At 38.0% G+C, this 23,691-nt stretch overlaps 1 protein-coding gene across 1 annotated transcript in view; it reads left to right on the forward strand.

Annotated features, from left to right (window-relative positions):
• Pstpip2 (proline-serine-threonine phosphatase interacting protein 2) overlaps window positions 1-18,147 on the forward strand; it is a 118,592-nt gene extending 100,445 nt beyond the window's left edge. Inside the window, exons 12-15 of the mRNA XM_004855082.3 lie at window positions 400-481; window positions 2,000-2,034; window positions 3,231-3,288; window positions 16,539-18,147. Of these exons, the coding sequence (XP_004855139.1) occupies window positions 400-481; window positions 2,000-2,034; window positions 3,231-3,280 (167 nt within the window). The 3' untranslated portion in view covers window positions 3,281-3,288; window positions 16,539-18,147. The remainder of the gene's footprint in view (window positions 1-399; window positions 482-1,999; window positions 2,035-3,230; window positions 3,289-16,538) is intronic.
• Window positions 18,148-23,691: the final 5,544 nt, after the last annotated feature.

Consider the following 23,691-nt stretch of genomic DNA (forward strand, 5'->3'; position numbering starts at 1 on the left):
TCGTAACATATACCTCAGATAAATCAACTTATAAGAGAAAAGGTTTATTTTGGCTTACGCTTTTGAGGTTTCAGCCCATGGTGGATGGCCCCTTTGCTTATGGGCATGTGGCGAGGGAGCATATCATGGTGGTATAGGTATGGCAAAGCAAATCATTCATCTCATGGCCAGGATGTGAAAGCAAAGGAGGAAGAGACCAGGCTGTCACAGTCCTCTGTGAGACCATGCCTACATTGACCTGAAGACCTCCCAGTAGGGCCCGACTCTTAAAGGTTCTGCCACCTCTCAATAGAGCCACGCTGGAAACCAGGCCTCCAACACATGGACCTTCTGGGGATGTTCTGGAACCAAATTATAACACATGCTTCTAACTGTTTTGTTTCTTGATGCTCCTCTTAGCACCGATTCTGTATGAGAATTTCTACTGCCCCAACCGGAATGCAGCTGCACCAGGAAAGGCTACAGGAACTAATTTAGCAAGGTAATAGCCAGCTGCCTTTCACATGAAAAAAAAATACTTTCGATTAACTATTTTATTGTTAATGTTTTAAGACAGCCCTGTGTGGTGGTGCATGCCTATAATCCTATCACTCTGAGAGGCTGAGTCAGGAGCATTGCAAGTTTGAGCCAAGTCGAGCAATTTAGTGACTTAGTGAGACCCTGTATCAAAATTTAAAAAAATAAATAAGTAAAAAGGGGTGGGGCTGTAGCTCAGTGTGAAGGCCCTGGGTTCAATTTCCGGTGCTGAGGGGATAAAAAGAAAAAGAAAAAATGTTCTAAGATATATATTATATTTCAAAAGTTTATTTTAAATTGACAAAAATTATTCATATTTATCATTTTCAGAACATTAAAGATTAAACATATACAACACTGCCTTTGCTTAGCAACACTGCTAGCTTTTTGAACATAGCACTTTTAGGACACACGTTAAATGAATTAGTCATAGTTCAAGGAAGACTATGTCTTGATTGAATGATATCATTCATTACTTGTTTGTGAATCTTTTACCTTTCTTATAGCCTGTAGAAAGCAAGAGTCAACAAACCATGGTGCCCTGTGAAACAAATCTGATTTACTTGTTTTTGTAGGGCTTAATTAAGAAGTTTTTACATTTTTTAATGGCTGAAGAAAATCAAAAGGATACTGTTTAATGATATGTAAAAATTATATGCAATTCAAATTTCAGTGTTCATATAGAGTTTTATGAGAACACAATACCCTTAATGGATTATGTTTTGTCTGTGATTGGTTTCCCTTGAGAGCTCAATAGCACTGCAACAGAGTTGTGTATGGTCAGCAAAGCCTGAGTCATTTATTATTGGGCCCTTTAGAAGGAAAGTCTCCTGCCCCTCATATAAACAATCCCAAGGGAAGAGAAACTTAGCTGGAAGACTAAGCTGTTGAGTTTTCCAATTAGTTTTAAGAAGGATGGGGCATGTTTGGGAGGGTTGCATGCTCATTATCAATATTTAAGAATTGCATGTAGTCACTGCTCAAAACAATACAAATTAGCTGATTTAATTCTCACAATGAAGTAGAAGCTGTTTGTATTTTCTATTCTACATATGAAAATACTGCACAAATTGTTGTTTTGTTTTGTTTTTTGGTACCGGGGATTGAACTCGGGTCCTTGCACTTACAAGGCAGGTGGCAGAACCACTGAGCTAAATCCCCAGCCCTGATACTGATGCACAAGGAGATCAGTAAATCTTGCTCACACAGGTAGATTTTAATCCTTCCTGCCTGGGTTGCAGAGACAGAGCTCTGTGCTCCTGACCACTATTCATAGTGTCCCATAGCATCATCTGTCTGCACCTTGGATTTCAGTAGGTCAGAGGTACAGATCATTTGCTTCTGAGGTTTCTTGACTTTCCAATGCAGAAACCTAAGTTGATTAAAGTAGCTCATTGGAGTATAATAAGCTTGTAGCATAAAGTAGAATATTATAAAAATAATAAGATCTTATCTGAAATACTTTGGTTTTCATTTCTTATAGGAGAGGACCTCTCCCAGTTCCTAAAAGTTTACCAGGTATGCCATTAAGAAAAGCCTTTTGAAATTCCTATGTCAGACTTTCTTTAGGATTGAATGACTAGAATTTTGAAATAAGGGGAATAAACTGATTATATCAAATTAAACTCCAAAGAGAATAAACCTGTATTAGAATTTTACTATATATAGTTTGTCAGAGTGAAAGTTGATAATTGATCTATTTTACAGCTTATCCAAGAGAATTCAGCTGCTAATGTACCAAAAAGAAACATTATAAGACAGTCTTAACAAAGATTATTTTAACTTGGACCAGGAGTACAGCAGAACTGAGATACAGTTCCCTTTGAATTACATAAACATATAATTTATAAATGGTAAAGATATCCAGAAACATGAATTTAATATTATATATTTTGTTCATCCCCCGTAATGGACTTTGCTTCTCTGTCTCTGTTCTCTCTCTGTCTCTGTCTCTCTTTCTGTCCCTGTCTCTCTGTATCTCTCTCTTTCTGTCTACCTCTGTCTCTCCTCAACTCCTGTGACACTTCTGGTAGAAACCACACATCTTAGCATCTTTTGTTACTGGTATTTGTTTGATAATTATAAGATCTTTGAGGGCAGGCACTTTGTCTTTTCTTGTATCACTCTCAACACCTAACATAGAGTAGGTCTCAGGAGATATTTACTCTTAGCAGAAAAAAGGTTCACTTATCTAAATTCAGGGGAATGAGGAAGAGGACATCTTATGCTACATTTAGCAGCTCAGTAAAAATTTAATGACTGATAGAAAATTTAGTGGCTTAAATATTACCTTTGAATAATATGATAATTTGTTTTATTTCTTGTTACCTTGTTACCACTTGATAATGCCTGGTTGCATTTTTGTCCAGTTTTGAAGATAACTTTGGTGTGAATACTAATATCTGGAGATGGGTGAAAAATGGCAAAGTCATAATAGTGATTTCCAGAATGTTCTTTGGTTTGTTGTCAGGACTACCAATTGTAGGTTTTGTTGTCAGATACATTTTCTCCTTTTTTTTTTTTGGATGAAGGAATCAAACTCGAGACCTTGCGCTCACAAGGCAAGTGGTGGAACCACTGAGCTAAATCCCTGGTCCCCTCATTTTTTTTTTAGTCACCCCATCTTTAAGTGCAATGCCTTAGCTTGAAGAGAGGTAAGATCTTATTATTAAAAAATATTAGTCTAAACTTGTTCTATGTTTTGCTCTTTGCAGATGACCCTGATTATTCTTTGGTTTCTGACTACAGTTTACTCTATCAGTAATACCAGAGGTAAGAACCTTTAATCTTCACACAGTCAAGTTGAACTTTGACCAGTGACTGTGTTTCTGAAGACATTGAAGCTTCTTTATGTCACCACCACAAAGAAACCAGCCCTTGCATCAGGCCAGCATACTGGTGGATGTGGTTTCCCTTCAGGGTGGCCTCTCTGGAAGCTGAAGGGAAACCACTGTGTACATTTTTGAATGAGGGCGTTTCCTTTTCATTAACTATCTTATGACTCTGCTCTTGTTAAGTCTGTTGCAGCTATTAGAAATTTACGTTTAGGCATGCTTACAAGCAAAACACACAAGATCCCCACTGTTGAAGTCATTTAGTCTTTAGAGAACCCCCTCCTTCTCCTAAAAGAAGGAAGTCAAGTAAAAAGAAGTTGTGAAAACAGTGTAGATGTAATACTCACCAAACATACCACAGCACCACGGGGGTCACCCTGCACCAGATTATTACTACTCTGAACTAATAAACCACAAGGATTTTCCGAAGAGAACTGAACACTACTAAACCAACCACAGCTGCAAAGATGACCCACACAGCAGCTGGTTCTCTTGGCCCTTGGGTGCTTGGAACATGCCTCAAGTCAAAATCAGTCTTAACAAAGGTGAAGGAATGCCTCAGAAGCCAAAATAGCAATAGTAAATGAAATTCCTTATAAAGTATATGACACTTAAAAAAAAAAAAAAGAAACCCAAACAGTCGTATCCTGGAGTAAAACTATATAGCTGTATATGAGCAAAGAAAAAATCTGAAAGGATGTATTCTTAAACAGGTGACATTTCTTTTTGGTTATCTTGTTTTCTAATTTGTCCACAATAAGAATGTACTACTTCTTTGACTAAAAACTGTTTTGAAGAATTGATCCATTTCCATTTCCCTGATTTCGTGTGTTCCTGGAAGTGACCAGAAGTGGGTGGGCTAGATACAGGAAGTCATAAGAAAACTGGAATGGCTTCTCTGGAACCCTTCCTGGCTTGGTATTGGTAGCATTTACTATCGGGCTGGAGATTTAGCTCAGTGGTTCCATTGCCTGCCTCGAAAGGGCAAAGACCAGAGTTCGATCCCCGGTACCAAAGGTTGGTAACATTTACTATCAATTATGAAACAAAACAGGTTTAACCTATGGTGATTTCCTACAGTGTTTTATCCAGTGGAAAGTACTTGGAAGTTAGCCCATGGAATGTTGCTTCAGTCCTCTGAAAAAAACCTACTTTGTGTAGGGTGTGGAGGCACATGCCTATAATCTGAGCATTGTGGGAGCTGAGGTAGGAGGGTCACACATTTGAACCCAGCATAGGCAACTTAACGAGACTGTCTCAAAATAAATAAATAAATAAAAGGTTGGGGATGTAACCTAGTGCAAAAGCCCTAGGTTCATCCCCAGAACTGCAAAACAAAACAAAACAAAACACCTTCTTTTTGCCAATAGCTAATAAGCTGTATAGAGCAGGAATCAAATTGTCTTAATCAGGTAGAAATACTTAGGTAGTTTTTATTTATATTTATTTATTTTTTTAAAAAAATATATATTTTATTGGTACATTTTAGGTATAAAATACATTTACATTTATCATTGGGTGTTTGTACCAGAACGTGATGTATCTTAGTTTTTATTTTTTCTCCCATTACCTGTGCACCCTTCACCCCCTCCACCCTTCCCTATTTACACAGAGTTTGATTCCATTTTTTTCTCATAATTTTTCCTTTCCCTTCTTCCCTTTCCCCTTTCCCTTCCACCATCCCCAAACCCTTGTACCTTTTCTTCTTACAAATTATCAATTATTCATTTTAATCATTTTCATCCTTATTTACACTTTCAGTTTCTCACACTAGAGAAACTATTTGGTATTTACACGTGTGTCCTATTTATTTCACTTAAGAGTATGGCCTCAATATGTATCTATTTAGCTATAAATGTCTCTAGTTTCTCATTCTTTATGGCTGAGTAGTACTCCATTTTATTAAAAAACCCACATCTTCTTTATCCAGTTTCCAGTTGATGGGCACTTGGGCTGTTTCCAAGTTTGAGCTATTACTAACTGTGCCACTATAAACGTAGGTACACATATATCGCTATGGTATGATTCTTTTAATTCTTTGGGGAAGATACCCAGCAGGGGAATAGCTGGGTCAAATGGGACTTCCAGCCCTAGTTCTTTGAGGTATCTCCATACTGATTTCCACAGTGGTTGCACCAATCTACATTCCCACCAACAATGGAGAAGGGTTCCTTTCTCTCCACACCCCTGCCAGCATTTGTTATTGGTTGATTTCTTGATAGGCAGTCTTTTTGGGGTGAGGTGGAATCTCAGTGTTGTTTTCATCTGCATCTCTCAAATGACCAGTGATGTTGAACATTTTTTCATATATTAATTTGCTTTTGTTTTTACTTCTTTGTTTGAGAAATGTCTGTTCATTTCAGATGCCCATTTTTGGATTGGGTCTTTGAATTTGGGAGGTCTGATTTTTTACAGTTCTTTATATATTCTTGATAGTAGACCTTTGTCTGAGCTACAGCTGCTAAATATTTCTTCCCACATTGTAGATTGTCTCTTAGCTCTGTTGGTAGTTTCTCTTGCAGTGCAGAAGCTTTTTGATATGATGAGATCCCAGTTGTTGATTCTTTTTGCTAGCTCCTGTGCTATTGAAGATTTGTTCATAAAGTCTTTTCCTATGCCAATGTCATCAAGAGTTCTATCTAACTTATCTTCCAGCAAGTTTAGTGTTTCTGACTTAATATTTAGATCTTTAATCCACTTTGATCTTAGTTTAGTGCATGGTGATAGGTATGGGTCTAGTTTTAATCTCTGACAGGTTGAAATCCAGTTTTTCCAACACCATTTATTAAATAGGCTATCTTTCCTCCAATGAGGGTGGTTGGCTCTTTTGTCAAAGATGAGATGACTGAGTATGTCTGGAGTTGTTTCTGCATCTTCTAATCTATTCCACTGATCTTTGGGTCTTATTCTTTGCCAGTACCATGCTGTTTTTATCACAGTAGCTTTGTAGTATAGTTTCAAGTTGGGGATTGTGATACCCCCAGCCATGTCTCTGTTGCCTAGAATTGCTTTTGCTATTCTAGGTTTCTTCTGTTTCCAAATGAATTTTGGGATTGTTTTCTCTAGTTCTGTGAAGTATATTGTTGGAATTTCAATTGGCATTGCATGGAATCTATATAGCAGTTTTGGAAGTATGGCCATTTTCACTATATTGGTTCTTCCTACCCAGGAACAAGGGATATCTTTCCATTTTCTTTTTTTTTCCCCCTTCCCTTGCCCTCCCTTCACCCCCTCCACCCTTCCCTATTTGCAAAGAACTTGTTTCCATTTTTTTCCTCTTCTCATATTTTTTCCTTTCCCTTTTTTCCCTTCCCCTACCCCTCCCAATTCCTCTGCTTTTTTAGACCTTTTCTTCCTGTTACACAGTATCAGTTATACATTTTTAAATTACAATATTAAGATCTAGGAGACATTACCACAGATTTTACAGAATTTAAAAGGATATAGAAAGCATATTACAAAAATCTGTTTTGAAATAAATTTGACAACTTCTAAGAAGTAACTTGGAAGACAAATTAATGAAACTAACTCTGGAGGAAATATAAAATTTGAATAGCACCTATTAAAGAAAGTATATTCCTAGCTTGAAAACCTACCTATATGAAAACAGCAGGCTCATAAACATTTTAACTAATAAATTATATCAAACAATTAAAGCAGAAAAAAGAAGGAACACTTCTCCCCTCATTTTAGGAACTCAACATTGTGCTAATCCTAAAACTGGATAAAGATAATAGAAGAAAAAAGTATGAACATAGATAGAAATTTGTTTAACAAAACAAACTATTAGAAGTCAGATCTGGCAGGATGTAGAAAGTGGTTTTATTATAGGGATGGCAGTGTTGGTTCAGCATTGGAAGATCCACCCCCCAAAAGTAATCTTTTTAACAGAGGAAAGGAAAAAGCCATATGATCCTGTCACTAGTTGGACAAAAAGTATTGGACTAAATTCACCAGCTGTTCATGGTAAAAGCTATCAGGAGACTAGAAGTAGAACAGAACCTTCTCAACAGATTAAAGACATGTACTCCATACTTCCAGCAAGAACGCCTTATATGAATGGAGAAGATACAATGCTTTCTCCTTAAGGTGGGGAACAAGGGCAGATATGCTTACTCTTTTTTTTTTTTTTTTTGGTACCAGGGATCGAACTCGGATCCTTGCAATTGAGCAGCAGGCAGCAAAACCACTGAGACAAATACCCAGCCCAAGCTATGCTTACTCTTTATCTGTCCATTAAACTTTGAAACCTAGGCCCCACCAAAATAGTCTGGCAATAAAATGACACAACTAGGACAAGATTGGCACGGCAGAAGCAAAATCTTTATATGTAGATGAAATGATCATCTACAGAGAAAATACTAAGAAATCTCTAGGAGCCCCTAGAACTTGTACTTGAATTTAGCAGGATTAGAAAACACAAGGTATATATGAAAATTCAGGTCTGCATATACTTGGTATAAATGAAGAATTGGATATTGAAATCTAAAAGTTATGTAGGAGTACGAAGGACCTAGAAAAGTTAAAAACAAAAACAAAAACAGTGTTGTAAAACATTTAGTACCTAATTTTAAGACTTCTAAAGCTACAGTAATCAAGGCAGTGTTGGTATAAGGAAAGACATATAGATCATTGAATAAAACAGAGAATCTAGAAATAGAACCACACATATATGGTCCACTGAGTTTTGAAAGATTATTTAACATTACCATTTTATAGAATATAAGCTCAATTCAAGAGCCGAGGAAGTGATAGTGTTTTCAGCAAATGCTACTAGAACACCTGGTATCCGTATATAAAAAATTAACCTCAACCATTTATTTCCATACATGAAAATAACTTGAAGGGATCTATGAACCTAAATAAGAAAGCCTAAAAGTATGAAACTTTAAGAAGAAATTATAAGGGAAAATATTTATGAATTCAGGGTAGGCAAGAACTACCTAGGATACAAAAAACATGATGTATAAAAGAAAAAAATTGATAAATGAGAGTCCATCAAAATTTAGAACTTTAAATGACATCATTAAAATGAAAAGTAGTCCTTAAAAGACCATATTTACAATGCATATAACCCATGACCAGAATATATAAAGAATTCGTAGAGCTCATTAATAGACAACCCAATTCAAATGTAGACATAAGAAGATGATAAATAGCCAGTATAGCACAAGGAAAGGTGTGGAACTCTAGAATCAGAAAAATACTAATCAGTACAATAACAAGATTGAATTATACACTCATTAGGGAGATGAAGTTAAAAGTTTCAAAAGCCTTGTCATGACTTTTTCTTTTTGTTGGATTCTCCCCCTTTGCATTTAATTTGTCACGCCCAATGGATTCATTCTTCTGGGTTTCCTGGGGTTGTGATCCTCATTGTCTTTTCCTAGAGTATTGTCTAAAATTTTTTGGAGTGCCAGTTTGGTATTCATGAAGTTCCTGAGGTGCTCTTTATCATGAAAGTGTCTTATTTCTCCATCAATTTTGAAAGATAGTTTTGCAGGGTACATCAGTCTGGGTTGGAGGCTGTTTTCCTTTAGGGCTTGAAATACATCACTCCAAGCTCTGCTTGCCTTGAGCGTTTGCTTTGAGAAGTCTGCTGTGATTCTGATGGGGCTTCCTTTGTATGTGATTTGTTTCTTTTCTCTCACTGCTTGTAGAATTTTGTTCTTCTGTTGGATTTCTGGAATCCTAACTATTATATGCCTATGTGTAGTTTTTTTTTATTAAGGCTAGCTGGAGTCCTATATGCCTCACTTATCTGTATGTCAAGTTCTTTTCCCCTCCTTGGGAAGTTTTCTGCTATCACTTCTGTGAAGAGTTTTTTTATGTCATCTGCACTCTCTCCTCTTTCTTCATTGACTCCAGTCAGTCTTATGTTATTCTTCGTTGCATCATCTAGCAGCTGCTGGATTGATTTCTCGTGTTCCCTTACAATTTTAAAGCAATTTTTCTTTTCCTCCTCACTAATTGCAATCTTCTATATCTGAAATTCTATCCTCACATTGGTTCATTCTGCTGTGCAGAGTTTTGATGGAGTTTTTAATCTCTTGGAAATCTGTTTGTATCTGTTTTATGGATTCCATTTGTTTCCTATGTTGGGATTCCATCATGTTCCTCAGCTCCTCTATTTTTTTTATCTTTGTCCTCTCTAGATTTATTAATCCTGTCTGTCTTGCACCATGAGCACAATCTTTGCTGTTACCTTAGTAATTATTTCTGATTTCATTTTTCCCAGATCCTCTTTTGTTGCCAGTTCAGAGAGTCCAGGTGGTTGAGTATCAGGTTGTTCCATCTCGTTTCCCTTTGGGGTTGCTGTAAGTGACCAGTAGGAAGTCTGTTTTTGAGGCTTATTTATGTGTCTTCTCATTTCCACGGGGGGGCGGGGTGCTTCTGGTACCCACGCAGCTCATGTTCTCTGCCCTAGGAGCCTGGGATGGCAGTGGGGGAGCTTCCTTCTGGGTGCTGGGACCAGCTGAGCTTCTCTGCCCTAGGAGCCTGGGAAGGAGGTGGGGAGCCTCTTTCCATTTTCTTATATCCTTTTCGATCTCCTTCTTCAGAGTGCTGTAGTTTTCAGTGTAGAGGTCTTTTGTTTCCTTTGTTAGGTTGATTCCTAGATATTTCATTTTTTTAGATGCTATTGTAAAAGGAATTATTTCCCAAATTTCTCTCTCAATGGGTCTGCTATTTGCGTATAAGAAGGCTATTGTTTTTTGAGTGTTGACCTTGTATCCAGCCACTCTACTGAATCTGTCAATTAGGTCTAGAAGACTTTTGACTGAATTTTTTGGGTCTTCTATGTAAAGTATCATATCATCACCAAATAATGACAGTTTCACTTCTTCCTTTCCTATCTTTATTCCTTTTATTTCTTTCTCTTTTCTAATTGCTATGGCTAATGTTTCCAGAACCATATTGAACAGGAGTGGTGATAGTGGGCATCCTTGTCTTGTTCCTAATTTTAGCGTGAAAGTTTTCAGTTTTTGACCATTTAGTATGATGTTGGCTGTTGGTTTTTCTTAGATAGCCTTAATCAGGTTGAGATAAAGACCTCCTATTCCAATTTTCTGTAGCGTTTTTATCATGAATGTGTGTTGGATTTTGTCAAATGCTTTTTCTCCATCTATTGAGATGATCATGTGATTTTTGACCTTGATTCTGTTAATATAGTGTATTACATTTATTGATTTACAGATGTTGAACCATCCTTGCATCCCTGGGATAAATCCGACTTGATCAGGGTGTATGATCTTCTTGACGACACTCTGTATTCTGTTTGCCAGTATCTTGTTGAGGATTTTTTTCATCTATGTTCATTAGGGAGATTGGTCTGTAGTTCTCTTTTTGGGTTGGGTCTTTCCCTGGTTTTGGAATCAAAGAAACACTTGCTTCCAGGAATGAATTTGGAAGCCTTGCTTCTCTTTCAGTTTCCTTGATGAGTTTAAAGAGTAATGTCGATGTTCTTTAAATGTCTTGTAGAATTCAGCAGTGAAGCCATCAAGACCTGGGCTTTTCTTTGTTGGTAAATTTTTTATTACATTTTCAATTTCACTCATTGTTATTGGGGTGTTTAGAATTTCTATATCTTCATTTAATTTTGGCAATTCATATGTATCTAGGAATCTGTCCATTTCTTCTGTGTTTTCCATTTTATTAGAGTACAAGTTCTCAAAGTAGATATTGATGATTCTCTGGATTTCTGCTGGATTTGTTGTGGCTGCACCTTTTTCATTCTTAATTGCATGGATTTGAGCCTTTTCTTTCCTTTTTTTGATAAGGTTGGCTAAAGGTTTATCGATTTTATTTATTCTTTCAAAAAACCAACTCTTTGATTCATTGATTTTTTTGTATCATTCTCTTAGTCTCCATTGCATTGATTTCTGCTCAGATCTTTATAATTTCCTTTTTTGTACAAACTTTGGGTTTGTTATGCTCTTCTTTTTCTAGGAGCTTGAGGTTCTGTATTAAGTTATTTAACTGAGTTCTCTCTGTTGTCCTAATATGAGCATTCACTGCTATGAATTTCCCACGTAGAACTGCTTTCATTGTGTCCCACAGATTCCTGTATGTTGTACTGGCATTATCATTTACTTGTAGAAACTGTCTACTTTCTTCTTTAATTTCCTCTGTCACCCATTGGTTGTTCAGGAGGGTGTTGTTCAATTTCCATGTGTTTGTGGGAGTTTTGCGGTTTCTTATGTTATTGATCTCCAATTGTATTGCACCATGGTCTGATAATATACAGGGGATAGCTCTAATTCTTTTACATTTACTTAGATATGTCCTATGAACCAGCATGAGATCTATTTTGGAGAATGACCCATTTGCAGCTGAAAAGAATGTGTATTCTGATTTTGTGGGGTGGAACACTCTGTAAACATCTATTAAGTCCATTTGTTCAATAGCTTCATTTAGTTCTAGAATTTCATTGTTAATTTTTTTTCTAGTTGATGTATTTGTGATAAAGGGATGTTGAGGTCCCCCACTACAATTGTATTAGCGCTTATTTGGTTTTTCATGTTCATTAATATTTGTTTTGTATAGTTGGGGGCATTTGTATTTGGTGCATATATATTTAGGATTGTCATCTCTTCCTCTTGGATTGTTCCTTTCACAAGGATGTAGTGACCATCTTTTTCTCTCTTAATTAGTTTTGGTTTGAAATCTACTTTGTCTGCAAATAAGATTGCTACGCCAGCTTTTTTCTGGGTTCCTATCGCGTGGAGAACTGATTTCCATCCTTTTACTTTCAGTCTATGGATTTCCTTTTGAGTTAGGTGTGTTTCTTGTATACAGCATGTTGCTGAGTTTTGCTTCTTAATCCATTCTGCCAGTCTATTTCTTTTGATTGGTGAATTGAGGCCATTAACATTGATAGATATAATTGATAGATATTGACTCATCCTTGTCATGATGTTTTACTCTTGTTGGCTCTTTTATTTCTTACCTTCCCCCCTTTCGCTTTAGTGTCTTACCTTGCATGGTGCCTTCTCTCTGCTGGGCCTCATGGAGTTGTGACCTTCATTGTCTTTTTCTAGGATATTGCTTAAAATTGTTGGGAGTGCTGGTTTGGTGTTCATGAAATTTCTCAGGTGTTCTTTGTCATGGAAGTATCTAATTTCCCCATCCATTTTGAAAGATAATTTTGCCAGATACAACAGTCTAGGTTGGAAGTTATTTTCTTTTAGGGCTTGAAATACTTCACTCCAGGCTCTCCTTGATTTGAGGGTTTGTGTTGAGAAATCTGCCGTGATTCTGATGGGCTTTCCTTTGTAGGTGCTTTGTTTCTTTTCTCTAACTGCCTGTAGAATTTTGTTCTTCTGTTGAGTTTCTGGGATCTTCACTATTATATGTCTAGGTGTTGATTTTTTTTTTTTTTCGGTCGTGGCTGGTTGGAGTTCTATATGCCTCACTTATCTGTACGTCCAATTCTCTACCTCTGCCTGGGAAGTTATCTACTATTACTTCTGTGAACAGTTTTTTTAATGTCCATTGTACTTTCTCCTATTTTTTCGTGGACTCCTATGAGTCTTATGTTATTCTCCTTTGCATCATCTAGCAGCTGTTGGAATGATTTCTCATGGTCCCTTACTATCTTTAAGAAATCTCTTAAAGATTTTTCATGTTCCTTAACCGCAATCTTATCTTCTATATCTGATATTCTGTCTTCAGATTCTCTTAGTCTGCTCTGCATGCTTTCAATGGAGGTTTTTTTTTTTTTTTTTTTGGTACCAGGGATGGAACTCAGGTCCTTGTGCTTGCACAGCAGGCAGCGAAACCACTGAGCTAAATCCCTGGCCACTTTTTTTTTTTTTTTTGGTACCGGGGATCAAACTCAGGTCCTTCTGCTTTCGAGGCAGGTGGCGGAACCACTGAGCTAAATCCCTGGCCCCTCAATGGAGTTTTTAATCTCCTGAATATCTGTTTGAATCTGTTTCATGGATTCCATTTCTTTCTTATGTTGGGCGATCATGTTTTCCATTTCTTTCGTATGCTGGCCATTCATGGCTTCCAGCATGTTTCTGATCTCATCTATTTTCTTATCTGTTTCTGCTCTAGAGCTTCTAATCATGTCTTTCACTCTGCTCACCATGTCTGTATTTATCTGGGAGATTATTTCTGTTTTAAAATTTTCTAGAGCCTCATGCATCTGCTTTGTTACTTCCTGTGCTATCAGATCAGGGTGTCCAAGTGGTTGCTTATCAGACTTTTCCCCCTCATTTCCCCCAGAATTTCCTTTTTGTGGCATGGAAGCCTGCGTTTGTGCCTTGCTTAAGTGTCTTCTCATTTTTGTTTTTGGTACTGTCCTTGGTTTAATTCCTGGGTTGATATTTCAAAATTGCTTAATGTAGGTATCTTTGTTGCTTGTGTTTAAAACCCTTGTGGAATCATTGCTTTTCAGAGGTGTCTTCCAGATATAGCTTGTGTTTGGGTTTTGAGACTCTAATGACTCTGAAGCTATTATATTTTTCTTATACCAGGAAGGAAAACTAATTAGATCAATCACAACATGTTAGCCCAAATGACATAGTCAGCAATACCATATCATCAAGCACAGTTTAGAAAATGAGAGTTTGTGGTAGTTATTAATCTATCCCTTTTAACTATGTGAGTTAAATTAAAACTGAGGACCAACCCAACATACGTTTATAATGAATACACTCTTCAATATAGCATCTTTCCTCTTCGGGGTGGGGAGTTAAAGGGAGCTGGGAAGGGAGGGACAGGTAGAAAGATCAGGTAAGATTAGCGGTGAGGCCAGAAGACACAGAAAGATCACACAAACTCTAAGTTGTGGTTAAAGGCAAGAGAAAATGGCAGAATGTAAAAACAAAGATGTGAATAGAATCACCTAACAGCAACAGGGAGGCTAGATACCAAATTTACTTTCCTTTAAACCTAATGATAATCAAGAGAAGAAAAAAGAGAAGAAAAAAACAATAAGGGAGAAATCCGAATTCAGTGCAGAAAGGAACAGATGGGGAGATGAGGAGCAATGTGGGACAGTGAGAGAATGAGTGAGAGAGAGAGAACGAAAAGATAAAAGAAAGAAAAGTAAAACTTTGAAAAGTAGAAAAAAAGTAAAAATTAAGAATTAAAAATAAGAGAAAAAAATTTTTTTTCTTTTTTGCAAATAGCAATAGAAATTATGGGCCTCCTTCAGGGTATGTCTCTTCTGTCACAGTAGGCAACGTAGGAATCCCTGTGGTTATACAAGTCAATGAGTCTCAGCAAGCCAGCAGCAGACCAAGTACAGTGGTCTGGATGTGCCTTTATTGTAGAGATTCTCTTTACTTTTCCGCTGAGCTTCAGTTTTCTTCGAGGAGCCTGAGAAGCCCTCTTTCTGTTACTAACTTCTGCTCTATCTTGAGGCGCTCAGGACAAGGGTCTTTGTAATCTCCTGTGCCTCTGTAGTGTGGGACCAAGTAGCAGAAAAGCCAGAAGGTAGGAGGCGCACGGGGGGCGGGGGCGGGGGCGGGGGCGGGGGACATGACTGAGCGTTGGAGGTGGCGGCTAAGTGAACCTCACCATGCCGTGGGCGTGGCCCGGGACGTCTCCAGGAGCTTCAAGCTGCTAGTCTCACCGGGCCGGTCGCTGAAGCTTAGAGAGCGTTGGGTGGGGGTGGGGCTGCAAACTTTATTTATGTTTAAACATACTTGTTTTTGTTTTTGTTTTTTGGTACTGGGGATCGAACTCGGGTCCTTGCGCTTGCAAGGCAGGCGGCAGAACCACTGAGCTAAATCCCTGGACCCTTAAACATACGTTTTTAAATTGCTTAGGAAATATATTTAATATTTAAGTAAATTTGGAAATTGAAGACAAAATTGTTCATTTTCTAACTAGGTACAACTTTCTGTCCCACAAATAAATTGCAGTTTTTACAACCACTCATCATTTCTTCTTCATTTCATAAGCCTCCCTCTTTCTCACAGAGAGACACAAAGCCTTGATTATAGAGGCAGAGCAAAAACACCATAAATGGATCTATGACTTAAGATTCAGAGTGAAACCTGCTCTGTGGGACACTGGGCAGATGATAGCTTATGGGGCAGGGAATTGGGTGTGCCAAGAGTTTCTTTTTATATTTTTATCTCTTTATTTCCTGCCGTTACCTGTTTGGTTAAAGCATACATGATGTGATAGAAAAATACAGTAAATGTTTAAATTAAGCAAATTAATCACAGTAAAAGACACATAGTCATTAATCTCCCTCAAAGCACTCGTCCTTGCTTCAAACACATCCATCCCATCATTCTTGCCATTTTCTGAAGAAGTTTTGGAAGTCCTTTTTCTCTTTTCTTTTCTCTCTCTCTCTCTCTTGTTTTTTTGAGATAGGGTCTCGGTATTTAGTTCAGGCTGGTCTTGAACTCACTGTGTAGCCCAGGCTGGCCTCAAACTAGTGATGATCCTCCTGGCTTAGCCTCCAGAGTGCTGGGATTATAGATGTGTACTCCCACCCCTGTCTTGGAAGTCCTTTTTCCTGAGTGTCTTTAGTTGTGCTGTTCTGACTGCCTCAATGACCTAAATCAATTCAAAATGTTTACCTTTACCTTTCACGGTCATTTTGACTTTGGAGAAGAGCCAGAATTCTCATGATCCCAGATCTGGTGAATAAGGTAGATGACTATATACTAATGTTTTTACGAACCTGCTTTTTCTTTGGATGGCACTCGACAAGTATTTTTGATCATACCTTATGAAGATGCTGATCCCTACATGGTTACTTGAGTTGTTTTTCTCAAGTTGTATAATTTTAATATCTGTGCTCACTCAATTAATAGGAGCTAACATATACATGTATAATTGTCTGAGTTTCAGAAAACAAAAAGAAGCTTAGTGTAGTTAATAGCAACTTATTATAATATTTAAAATAGTTTGAACGAAGCTTTGAAATTGAAATTTAGATTTAGGAATTTGTGATTTGTTCTGCAATTGTTGATTTTAGCAGCTAATTCTGTTCTAAATTCTAACATCTTTAGGAAAAGATGATAATTTTTGAATTTAAAAATACACACAAAATATAAATACATAAATTATTTATCATAAAGCACTGCTGTTATTATCATTCCATTTGTTTTCCTTGGCTAAGCATACTTATGCTTGTTGAATACACTCTCAAGGTGGAAGCAGGTGATGCCATGAATAGGTTATTCAAATAAAATTTCTTCTTTTTTTTTTTTTTTTCAGAAAAGAAAGCTATCTCCACCTAGTGCTTCTATGGGATGGATCGAGGCACCCAGAGCAGCAGAATCTGTAGCCAAATTTTGTCAATCAAGAAGGCTGAAGTGAACCCCTGCTCTAATTTCTTGATATTTTAAATTTATAGTAGACATTTAGTTCAACTTAAGCTAGTAGAGTTCTGCAGTTTTTTTGATGATGTTTACAAAATGCTCCAGATCAAAGGATTATTCTTTCCCAGTCATTTATTAAGGTTGTGAAGGAATTGTGTTTCCTGCTTGGGAAATATGGCCTCTGTGTATTCAAATGTTGGCTCTTGGGGGAGGGGACAGTGTGGCTGGAGAGGAGTCGATGCATCAGCTGTAGAAGAATCTCCTTTGGCTTTGGGCAGCGTGGTGATGGAATTTCCACATTGACACACTCTCTACATGATGCGAGATTAAAATTACCTTCCTTTTAGGCTGGAAGGCTTGGAAGCCATTTGATTGCACTTTCTCATTTTATAGGTGAAGAAATGAGGCCCAGAAGTGTGAAATCAATTTTCCTACAGTTGTGCCAGATAATTAGAGATAGAACTGGATCTAGAGCACAAGCTCATTTTGTATTACCATTCTTCTAACTCACAAGGCTGTGATGCCTATGCTAAAATTTAAAATAAATAATTTTGCCAGCATTTTTTGAATTGAGAAAATTACCAGGGTTTAAATATTAGATTTATTTTTATATGAATCACTGTATACTGAACTATAGAGCAGCATATTTAATCTAATGTAAGAAACCATAGATTGTAAAATATGCCATTATGTTGTGTACCACTAAGAAGGTTGGGTAGGGAAGTTGTCAGTTAACTTGTGACGAGTAACATTCATGGCCAAGCCTACTTGAATTTGAGATGGTAAAGTGATAAAAGGATTCTAGAATCAATGAAATATAGTATTTTGAGTACCCCTCAAGAGAATTTAAGAGTTCCAAAGGCAATTTTCAGTCCTGGATCTTCACTGAGAATCTTTTGTTTGCTGGACCCTGTAATCTTTAAAGAGTCAATCTTAACTCTTTTGCAAATATTTGCATCTTGCTTTGTTACTCAGAAACAGGAGGGAAGTTGTTACCTTTCATACAACATTTGCACACTGAGAAAATTATAAATTTTAACGAATAACAAGGTAAAATAGCACTGCTACTTATTTGGTATGTTGTGCTCAATGTGACTATAAAAAGCAAATATTTTCCTTTCCTGCTTGGTGCAATAGCTTTCCCAGGATTATGGATAAATTGATTAAAAGATTTGATTCTTTTCCTTCTTTTAATATGAAGTGCTGCTGAAAGTGGCAGCTTCTCATAATGACAAGAAATTTGCATCAGTTGGAAATCCTTTTGAAAAATTCAAGTTTGCAAAGGGCTACTGACTTCCTCAAACTGAACAGGCTCAGGAAATTTTCCTATACACTCAGAATGGTCTATTTTAAAATATATTATTTATTGTTGGCAATTCCTCAGGGATTTCCCTTTTCTATCAGTGAGTGTAATTGATTTAAGAGTGTTTCATAAATGGGAAATAGTATTTTTACTGCTCTGTCAGTTTGATATGAAGTAAAATAAAGTTTTCTCTTCAAAGCTTTATGTGACCTCCACCCTTGTCATATTTTCAGTTATTAGACTAGAAAAACAAACTTATGGTTAGGGAAGTCATGTATCAAGTGCAATGTTACTTCACCAATATATGCATGTAACATACTCAAAGCACTTTTAGGGGAACTTAAGTGTACTGCAGTTAGGAGGATGTTTGACTAGGTCTCTTCACAGTGAGGGGTTCAGGGTACAGAGTTTATATTCAAGTTTAGGGAATTTTCTTATAGGGCTCTGGTCAGTTTCTTCACCTGTTTTGGTCAGCAATCTAAACACTTTGTCAGCACCTGGGAGTGCTTCAGGCTCTGGCTTGGGTTCAAGCTTGCTGGGAAAAACCTGTAGTTGCCTGAGTCACAGAGCAGTCAAGGCACTCTGTGAAAGGAAGCATGTGTGTTTACGAGGGGTGGGGAGTGGGGTTGGTCCTTACAGGAGTGATTCCAGAAAGCACCAATATGGGAGTGAAGAAGTGAGATAGAGATGGTAAGGACAGCAAAAAGCATACATTATCAAGCCAGCTACCTGGTGAGCAGCTGGAGCCCAGTCCTGCTGGGGAGCCCAGTCCTGCTGGGGAGTCCAGTCAGTTAGGGATTGAAGGCTGCTCCTGGGAGGTGTTACTTTCCTGGCATTTTTGGTCAAAGAATGGGTTCTAGAAGTCTGAGAGGGTGCTCAGGCCAAGACACAGACAGGTGGAAGTTGGGTGGGTGCTTACAGAAATGCCAGGCATTGAAGGTTTATAGATGGGTACTGACAGTGTCTTGGCCCTGCGTGACTCAGATCCATCTGTGGCCACATTAGTTTGATTCCATCCTGTCCCTTTCAAGTCCAAATTTACAGAGAGAGAGAGAGAGAACAGGAAGTTTAGCAGGCAAGCTATAGTCCTGTTGCTACAGACAGTCCTAAATCCATAAATGATATGAGCAGTGGCCATCTGCCATCTGCAAGGCAAGGAGAGAGGCCTAAGGAGAAACCAGCCCTACTGACATGTTGATCAACTTTGGATTTCCAGCCTCCAGAATGTCAGAAGAATGAATTTTTGTGCTGAGGACACTCAGTCTGTGGTATTTTGTTATGGTAGCCCAAGCTGATTTCATATTGTTTATTAGGACATCATGTACACCATACTGAATGAATTCATGAATAGATACCCTAAACAAAACAAATAAAATAAACCACACATATGCTGTAGATTTCTGTTACATTTGGTTAGTTGTTCTGATTATCTAGGTTGTTTGATAGCAAGAACTCTTGTCCCCAAAGATCATCAACCGTGTAGGGTCTTAGCCGCAGTTATCAAACTCTTGTCAGACCTTGTTTGCTGAAATTGCCAATTTATGTTTATCACCAGACAGCAATATAACGATGTACCCCAGAAAAATTCCTAGGCTCCAGACATATTCCTCCCTACCCCTTTTGACTCATGATAATCACTTAATCCTGAAGGGATGGTTATTCCTTTCTTGCTAGTCTAGTGGCTGGAGGTGTTGGCCACAGTTTTAGTGGAACCCTTTTTATCTCCCTGGTAGTTATACTCCCTGCAAACCTCTTTGAGCCAAAAACTGGAGTCCAGCAGAGCCTGAAGTTGAAGGGATGGGAAGCACAAATTCCCCAAGTAGGTCAGTGGGAATCGTGACAGAGGCCATTCACCGCTTGTTTCCCAGACCTGTGTTTTCTACCTCTCGGAATTATAACCAATATTTGAATCTACCTATTGGAATATTGTGGCCATGTAAACATCATATAATGTCTCATCTGGGCCAGTGTGCCAACTCTGCAAAATTATTATTCTTGAGCTATTGCACCATTAAGAGGCCATTCCACCATTCTAACAGGACATCAGCTCCTAGGTGATATGTATGCAGTAGATAAGGGGTAGCCTAGAGATAGTCACCCACCTCTGTATGTGTGTGGATGTGCATGCGTGTGTGAATTTGGCCTCATGTTAGGCAAGCTATGCAGTTATTTACTCATTGCTGAGACAAAATACCTGACATCTAGAGTTAAAGGAGGAAAGAATTTTTGGCTCACAGTTTGTAGAGGTTTCAACTCATAGTTGGCTGGCTCAAAGCCAGGGTGGCATGGCAAAGGAGCATTGCAGATGAAAAACAGGTCATGGTGGGTAGGAAGCAACAAAATAGTGAAGAAGCAAAGCAGCAAGGAGCAAGTGACCACAGCAGTTCTCTCTGTCTTTTCTATCCAGGCTGCATACCCTTAAGTTGAGTAGCACTCATCCCCAGAGTGGGCCTTTCCATTATCCACACTCAGAACTATGCCAAGACAATCAGCGGACTAATTTAGTAATCCTAGCATCACACACTCTAGATCCAGCTACCTCTGAAAAAAACTCCCACCTATGACTCCATGAGGCTTTAGCGGGGGACACCTAGACACAAGCTATAACATTTGGTTTACAAATTTAATTTGTTTTACGATTTGGGGGAAGATGGCTGCGTTTGTGTTTGTATGGGAAAGATTCTGTGGTTGTATTTATCACTCAATGTGGAGTTTGTCAATGGAAGCAAAATTTTGCAGAATGTTTTTATTTGTCAACCGAATTGTTTCTAAACAGAAGCATTTGTGAACCAAGGGATTATTGTACTACTGAGCTATACTCTTAGCCCGAAAATTGGTTCTTAATGGGCAAAACAAATCTCTTTTTAGGTCTAAAACATAGATTACACAAACAATGCATAAAGAGATACTATATATGTGTCACATTAAAATTTCATGGGGGTAGCAATTAGGAAAAAATGTTTAAAAGTTTTCTTAAGAGTGTAATAATGGAAAACAGTTTTCCATTTGACAGATGGGAAATTTGAGAAACACTGGTCTAATGTCATGTTATATAGAATTTCATAATGATGCATTAGATATATTATAAGCCCTCAATTGTGCTGGCCCAGGCTAAAAGGGCAAACCCATGCTTGGAACCAGTGCTAGTAGTGCGAAATCTCTGCCCCTTTCAGGATGGAAGGAATTTGATGGCATCAGTTCACCACCAGGTGGCTGGTTGGTCTCTTTGTGGCATGGTACTGAGATAGGGGTTACTGCGGGGCAAAAGCTGACTGAGGAAGTGGTTAACTACAAGATCCTGGACCCATGCACAGAATAGTTCCTGAAACCCTGCATGGGGACATGGGGACTTCTCTGGAGAATTTGAGAAGGTTTTCAATAGGATGGCCTAGACCTGACATCAATCTAGGAGTGGGATCTCAGCACTGCCTCTCAGGACCCATATATAGAAGTTCTCTTGGATTTCCTCAAGATTTAGAACTCCATGAAGGCTTTTCTATCATAACTTCCTATGATAGCCCACAAAGTGTTTCCTAGACCAGAATGTGCTTTTATCTTTGCTGTCACTCTCTTTTTGTTATTTTTTAAATTAAATTCTTTTATTGGTACATTGTAGGTATACAACACAATTACATTTCTCATTGGGAATTGTACCTTTACATAATGCATTTGGTTCTTAGTTTTTCCCCATTCCTAGCCCTCCCTTCACGCCCTCCACCCTTCCCTATTTACAAAGACTTTATTTCCATTTTTTCCATTTCTCATCATTTTTCCTTTCCCTTCTTTCCTTTCCCCTGCCCCTCCCACTACCCCTACCCCTTTGGACCTTTTCTTCCTATTTTACATTATCGATCATTCATTCTAATCATTGGTACATTTTAGGTATACAATATAATGACATTCATCATTGGAAATTTGCACCTTTACATAGTCTCTCTTGGTTCTTATTTTTCACCCTTGCCCAGCCCTCCCTTCAACCCCTCCATTCTTCCCTATTTACAAAGATTTTGTTCCTATTTTTCCATTTTCTCATATTAATCCCATTCCCTTCTATCCTTTCCCCCAGCCCTCCCACTTCCTTCCCCTTTGCCCCTTTTCTTCCTATTTCACATTACCTATTATACATTGAGTCCTTATTTACACTTTCAGTTTCTCACACCAGAGAAACTATTCGGTATTTATTCATATGTGTCGTATTTATTTCACTTAAGAGTATCACCTCAATGTGCATACACTTAGCTATAAATGTCTCTAATTTCTCATTTTTTATGGCTGAGTAGTACTCCATTTTATTTTTAAAAACCACATTTTCATTATCCAGTCTCCAGTTGATGGGCATTTGGGCTGTTTCCAAGTTTTAGCTATTACAAACTGTGCTGCTATGAACATGGGCGCACATATATCACTGTGGTATGATTCTTTTAATTCTTTGGGGAAGATCCCCAGCAGTGGAATAGCAGGGTCAAATGGGACTTCCAGTCCTGGTTCTATGAGGTATCTCCATACCGATTTCCACAGTGCTTGCACCAGTCTACACTCCCACCAGCAGTGGAGCAGGGTTCCTCTTTCCCCACAGCCCCGCCAGCATTTGTTATTGGTTGATTTCATGATAGCAGCCATTCTTTCTGGAGTGAGGTGGAATCTCAGCATTGTTTTCATTTGCATCTCTTGAATGACCAGTGATGTTGAACATTTTTTCATGTATTTATTTGCTATTTCTACTTCTTTGTCTGAGAAATGTCTGTTCATTTCAGATGCCCATTTTTGAATTGGGTCTTTAAATTTGGAAGGTCTGATCTTTTTAAATTCTTTATAGATTCGAGATAGTAGACCTTTGTCTGAGGAAGAGCAGGTGAAGATTTTTTTCCCACATTGTGGGTTGTCTGTTCACACTGCTGGTGGTTTCTCTTGCTGTGCAGAAGCCTTTTAATAAGAAGAGATCCCACTTTTTGATTGTTTGTGCTAGTTCACGGGCAACTGAGGTTTTGTTCATAAAATCTTTTCCTACACTGATGTCTTCAAGGGTTCTACCTAACCTCTGTTCCAACTGGTTCAGAGTTTCTATTTTAATATTTAGATCTTTAATCCATTTTGATTTCAGTTTAGTGCATGGTGAGAGATACAGGTCTAGTTTTAATCTTTGGCAAGTTGAAGCCCAGTTTTTCCAGCATCACTTATTAAAGAGGCTATCTTTCCTCCAGTGAGGGTGTTTGGCTCCTTTGTTGAAGATGAGATGGCTGAGTGTGTCTGGTGTTGTTTCTGCATCTTCTAATCTGTTCCCCTGGTCCTCAAGTCTGTTTCTTTGCCAGTACCATGCTGTTTTTATCACAGTAGCTTTGTAGTAGAGTTGCAGGTTGGGGATTGTGATACCCCCTGCCATGTCTCTGTTACCTAGAATTGCTTTTGCTATTCTGGGTCTCTTCTTGTTCCAAATGAATTTTTGAATTGTTTTCTCAAGGTCTATGAAGTATGCTGCTGGGATCTCAATTGGAATTGCATTAAATCTATATAGCAGTTTTGGCAGTATGGCCATTTTCACTATATTGATCCTTCCTACCCAGGAGCAGGGGCTGTCTGTCCATTTTCTGATATCATCTTCAATCTCTCTTTTCAGAGTGCCATAGTTTTCCGAGAAGAGGTCTTTGATTTCTTTCATTAGGATGATTCCTAGGTATTTCAGTTTTTTGGATGCTATTGTGAAAGGAATTATTTGCCCTATTTCTCTCTCAGTGAGTCTGTCATTGGT

Source organism: Heterocephalus glaber, unplaced genomic scaffold (assembly GCF_053883595.1).
Source record: "Heterocephalus glaber isolate CG9 unplaced genomic scaffold, H.glaber_assembly_v1.0 deba00000331, whole genome shotgun sequence".
Taxonomy (NCBI): domain Eukaryota; kingdom Metazoa; phylum Chordata; class Mammalia; order Rodentia; family Bathyergidae; genus Heterocephalus; species Heterocephalus glaber.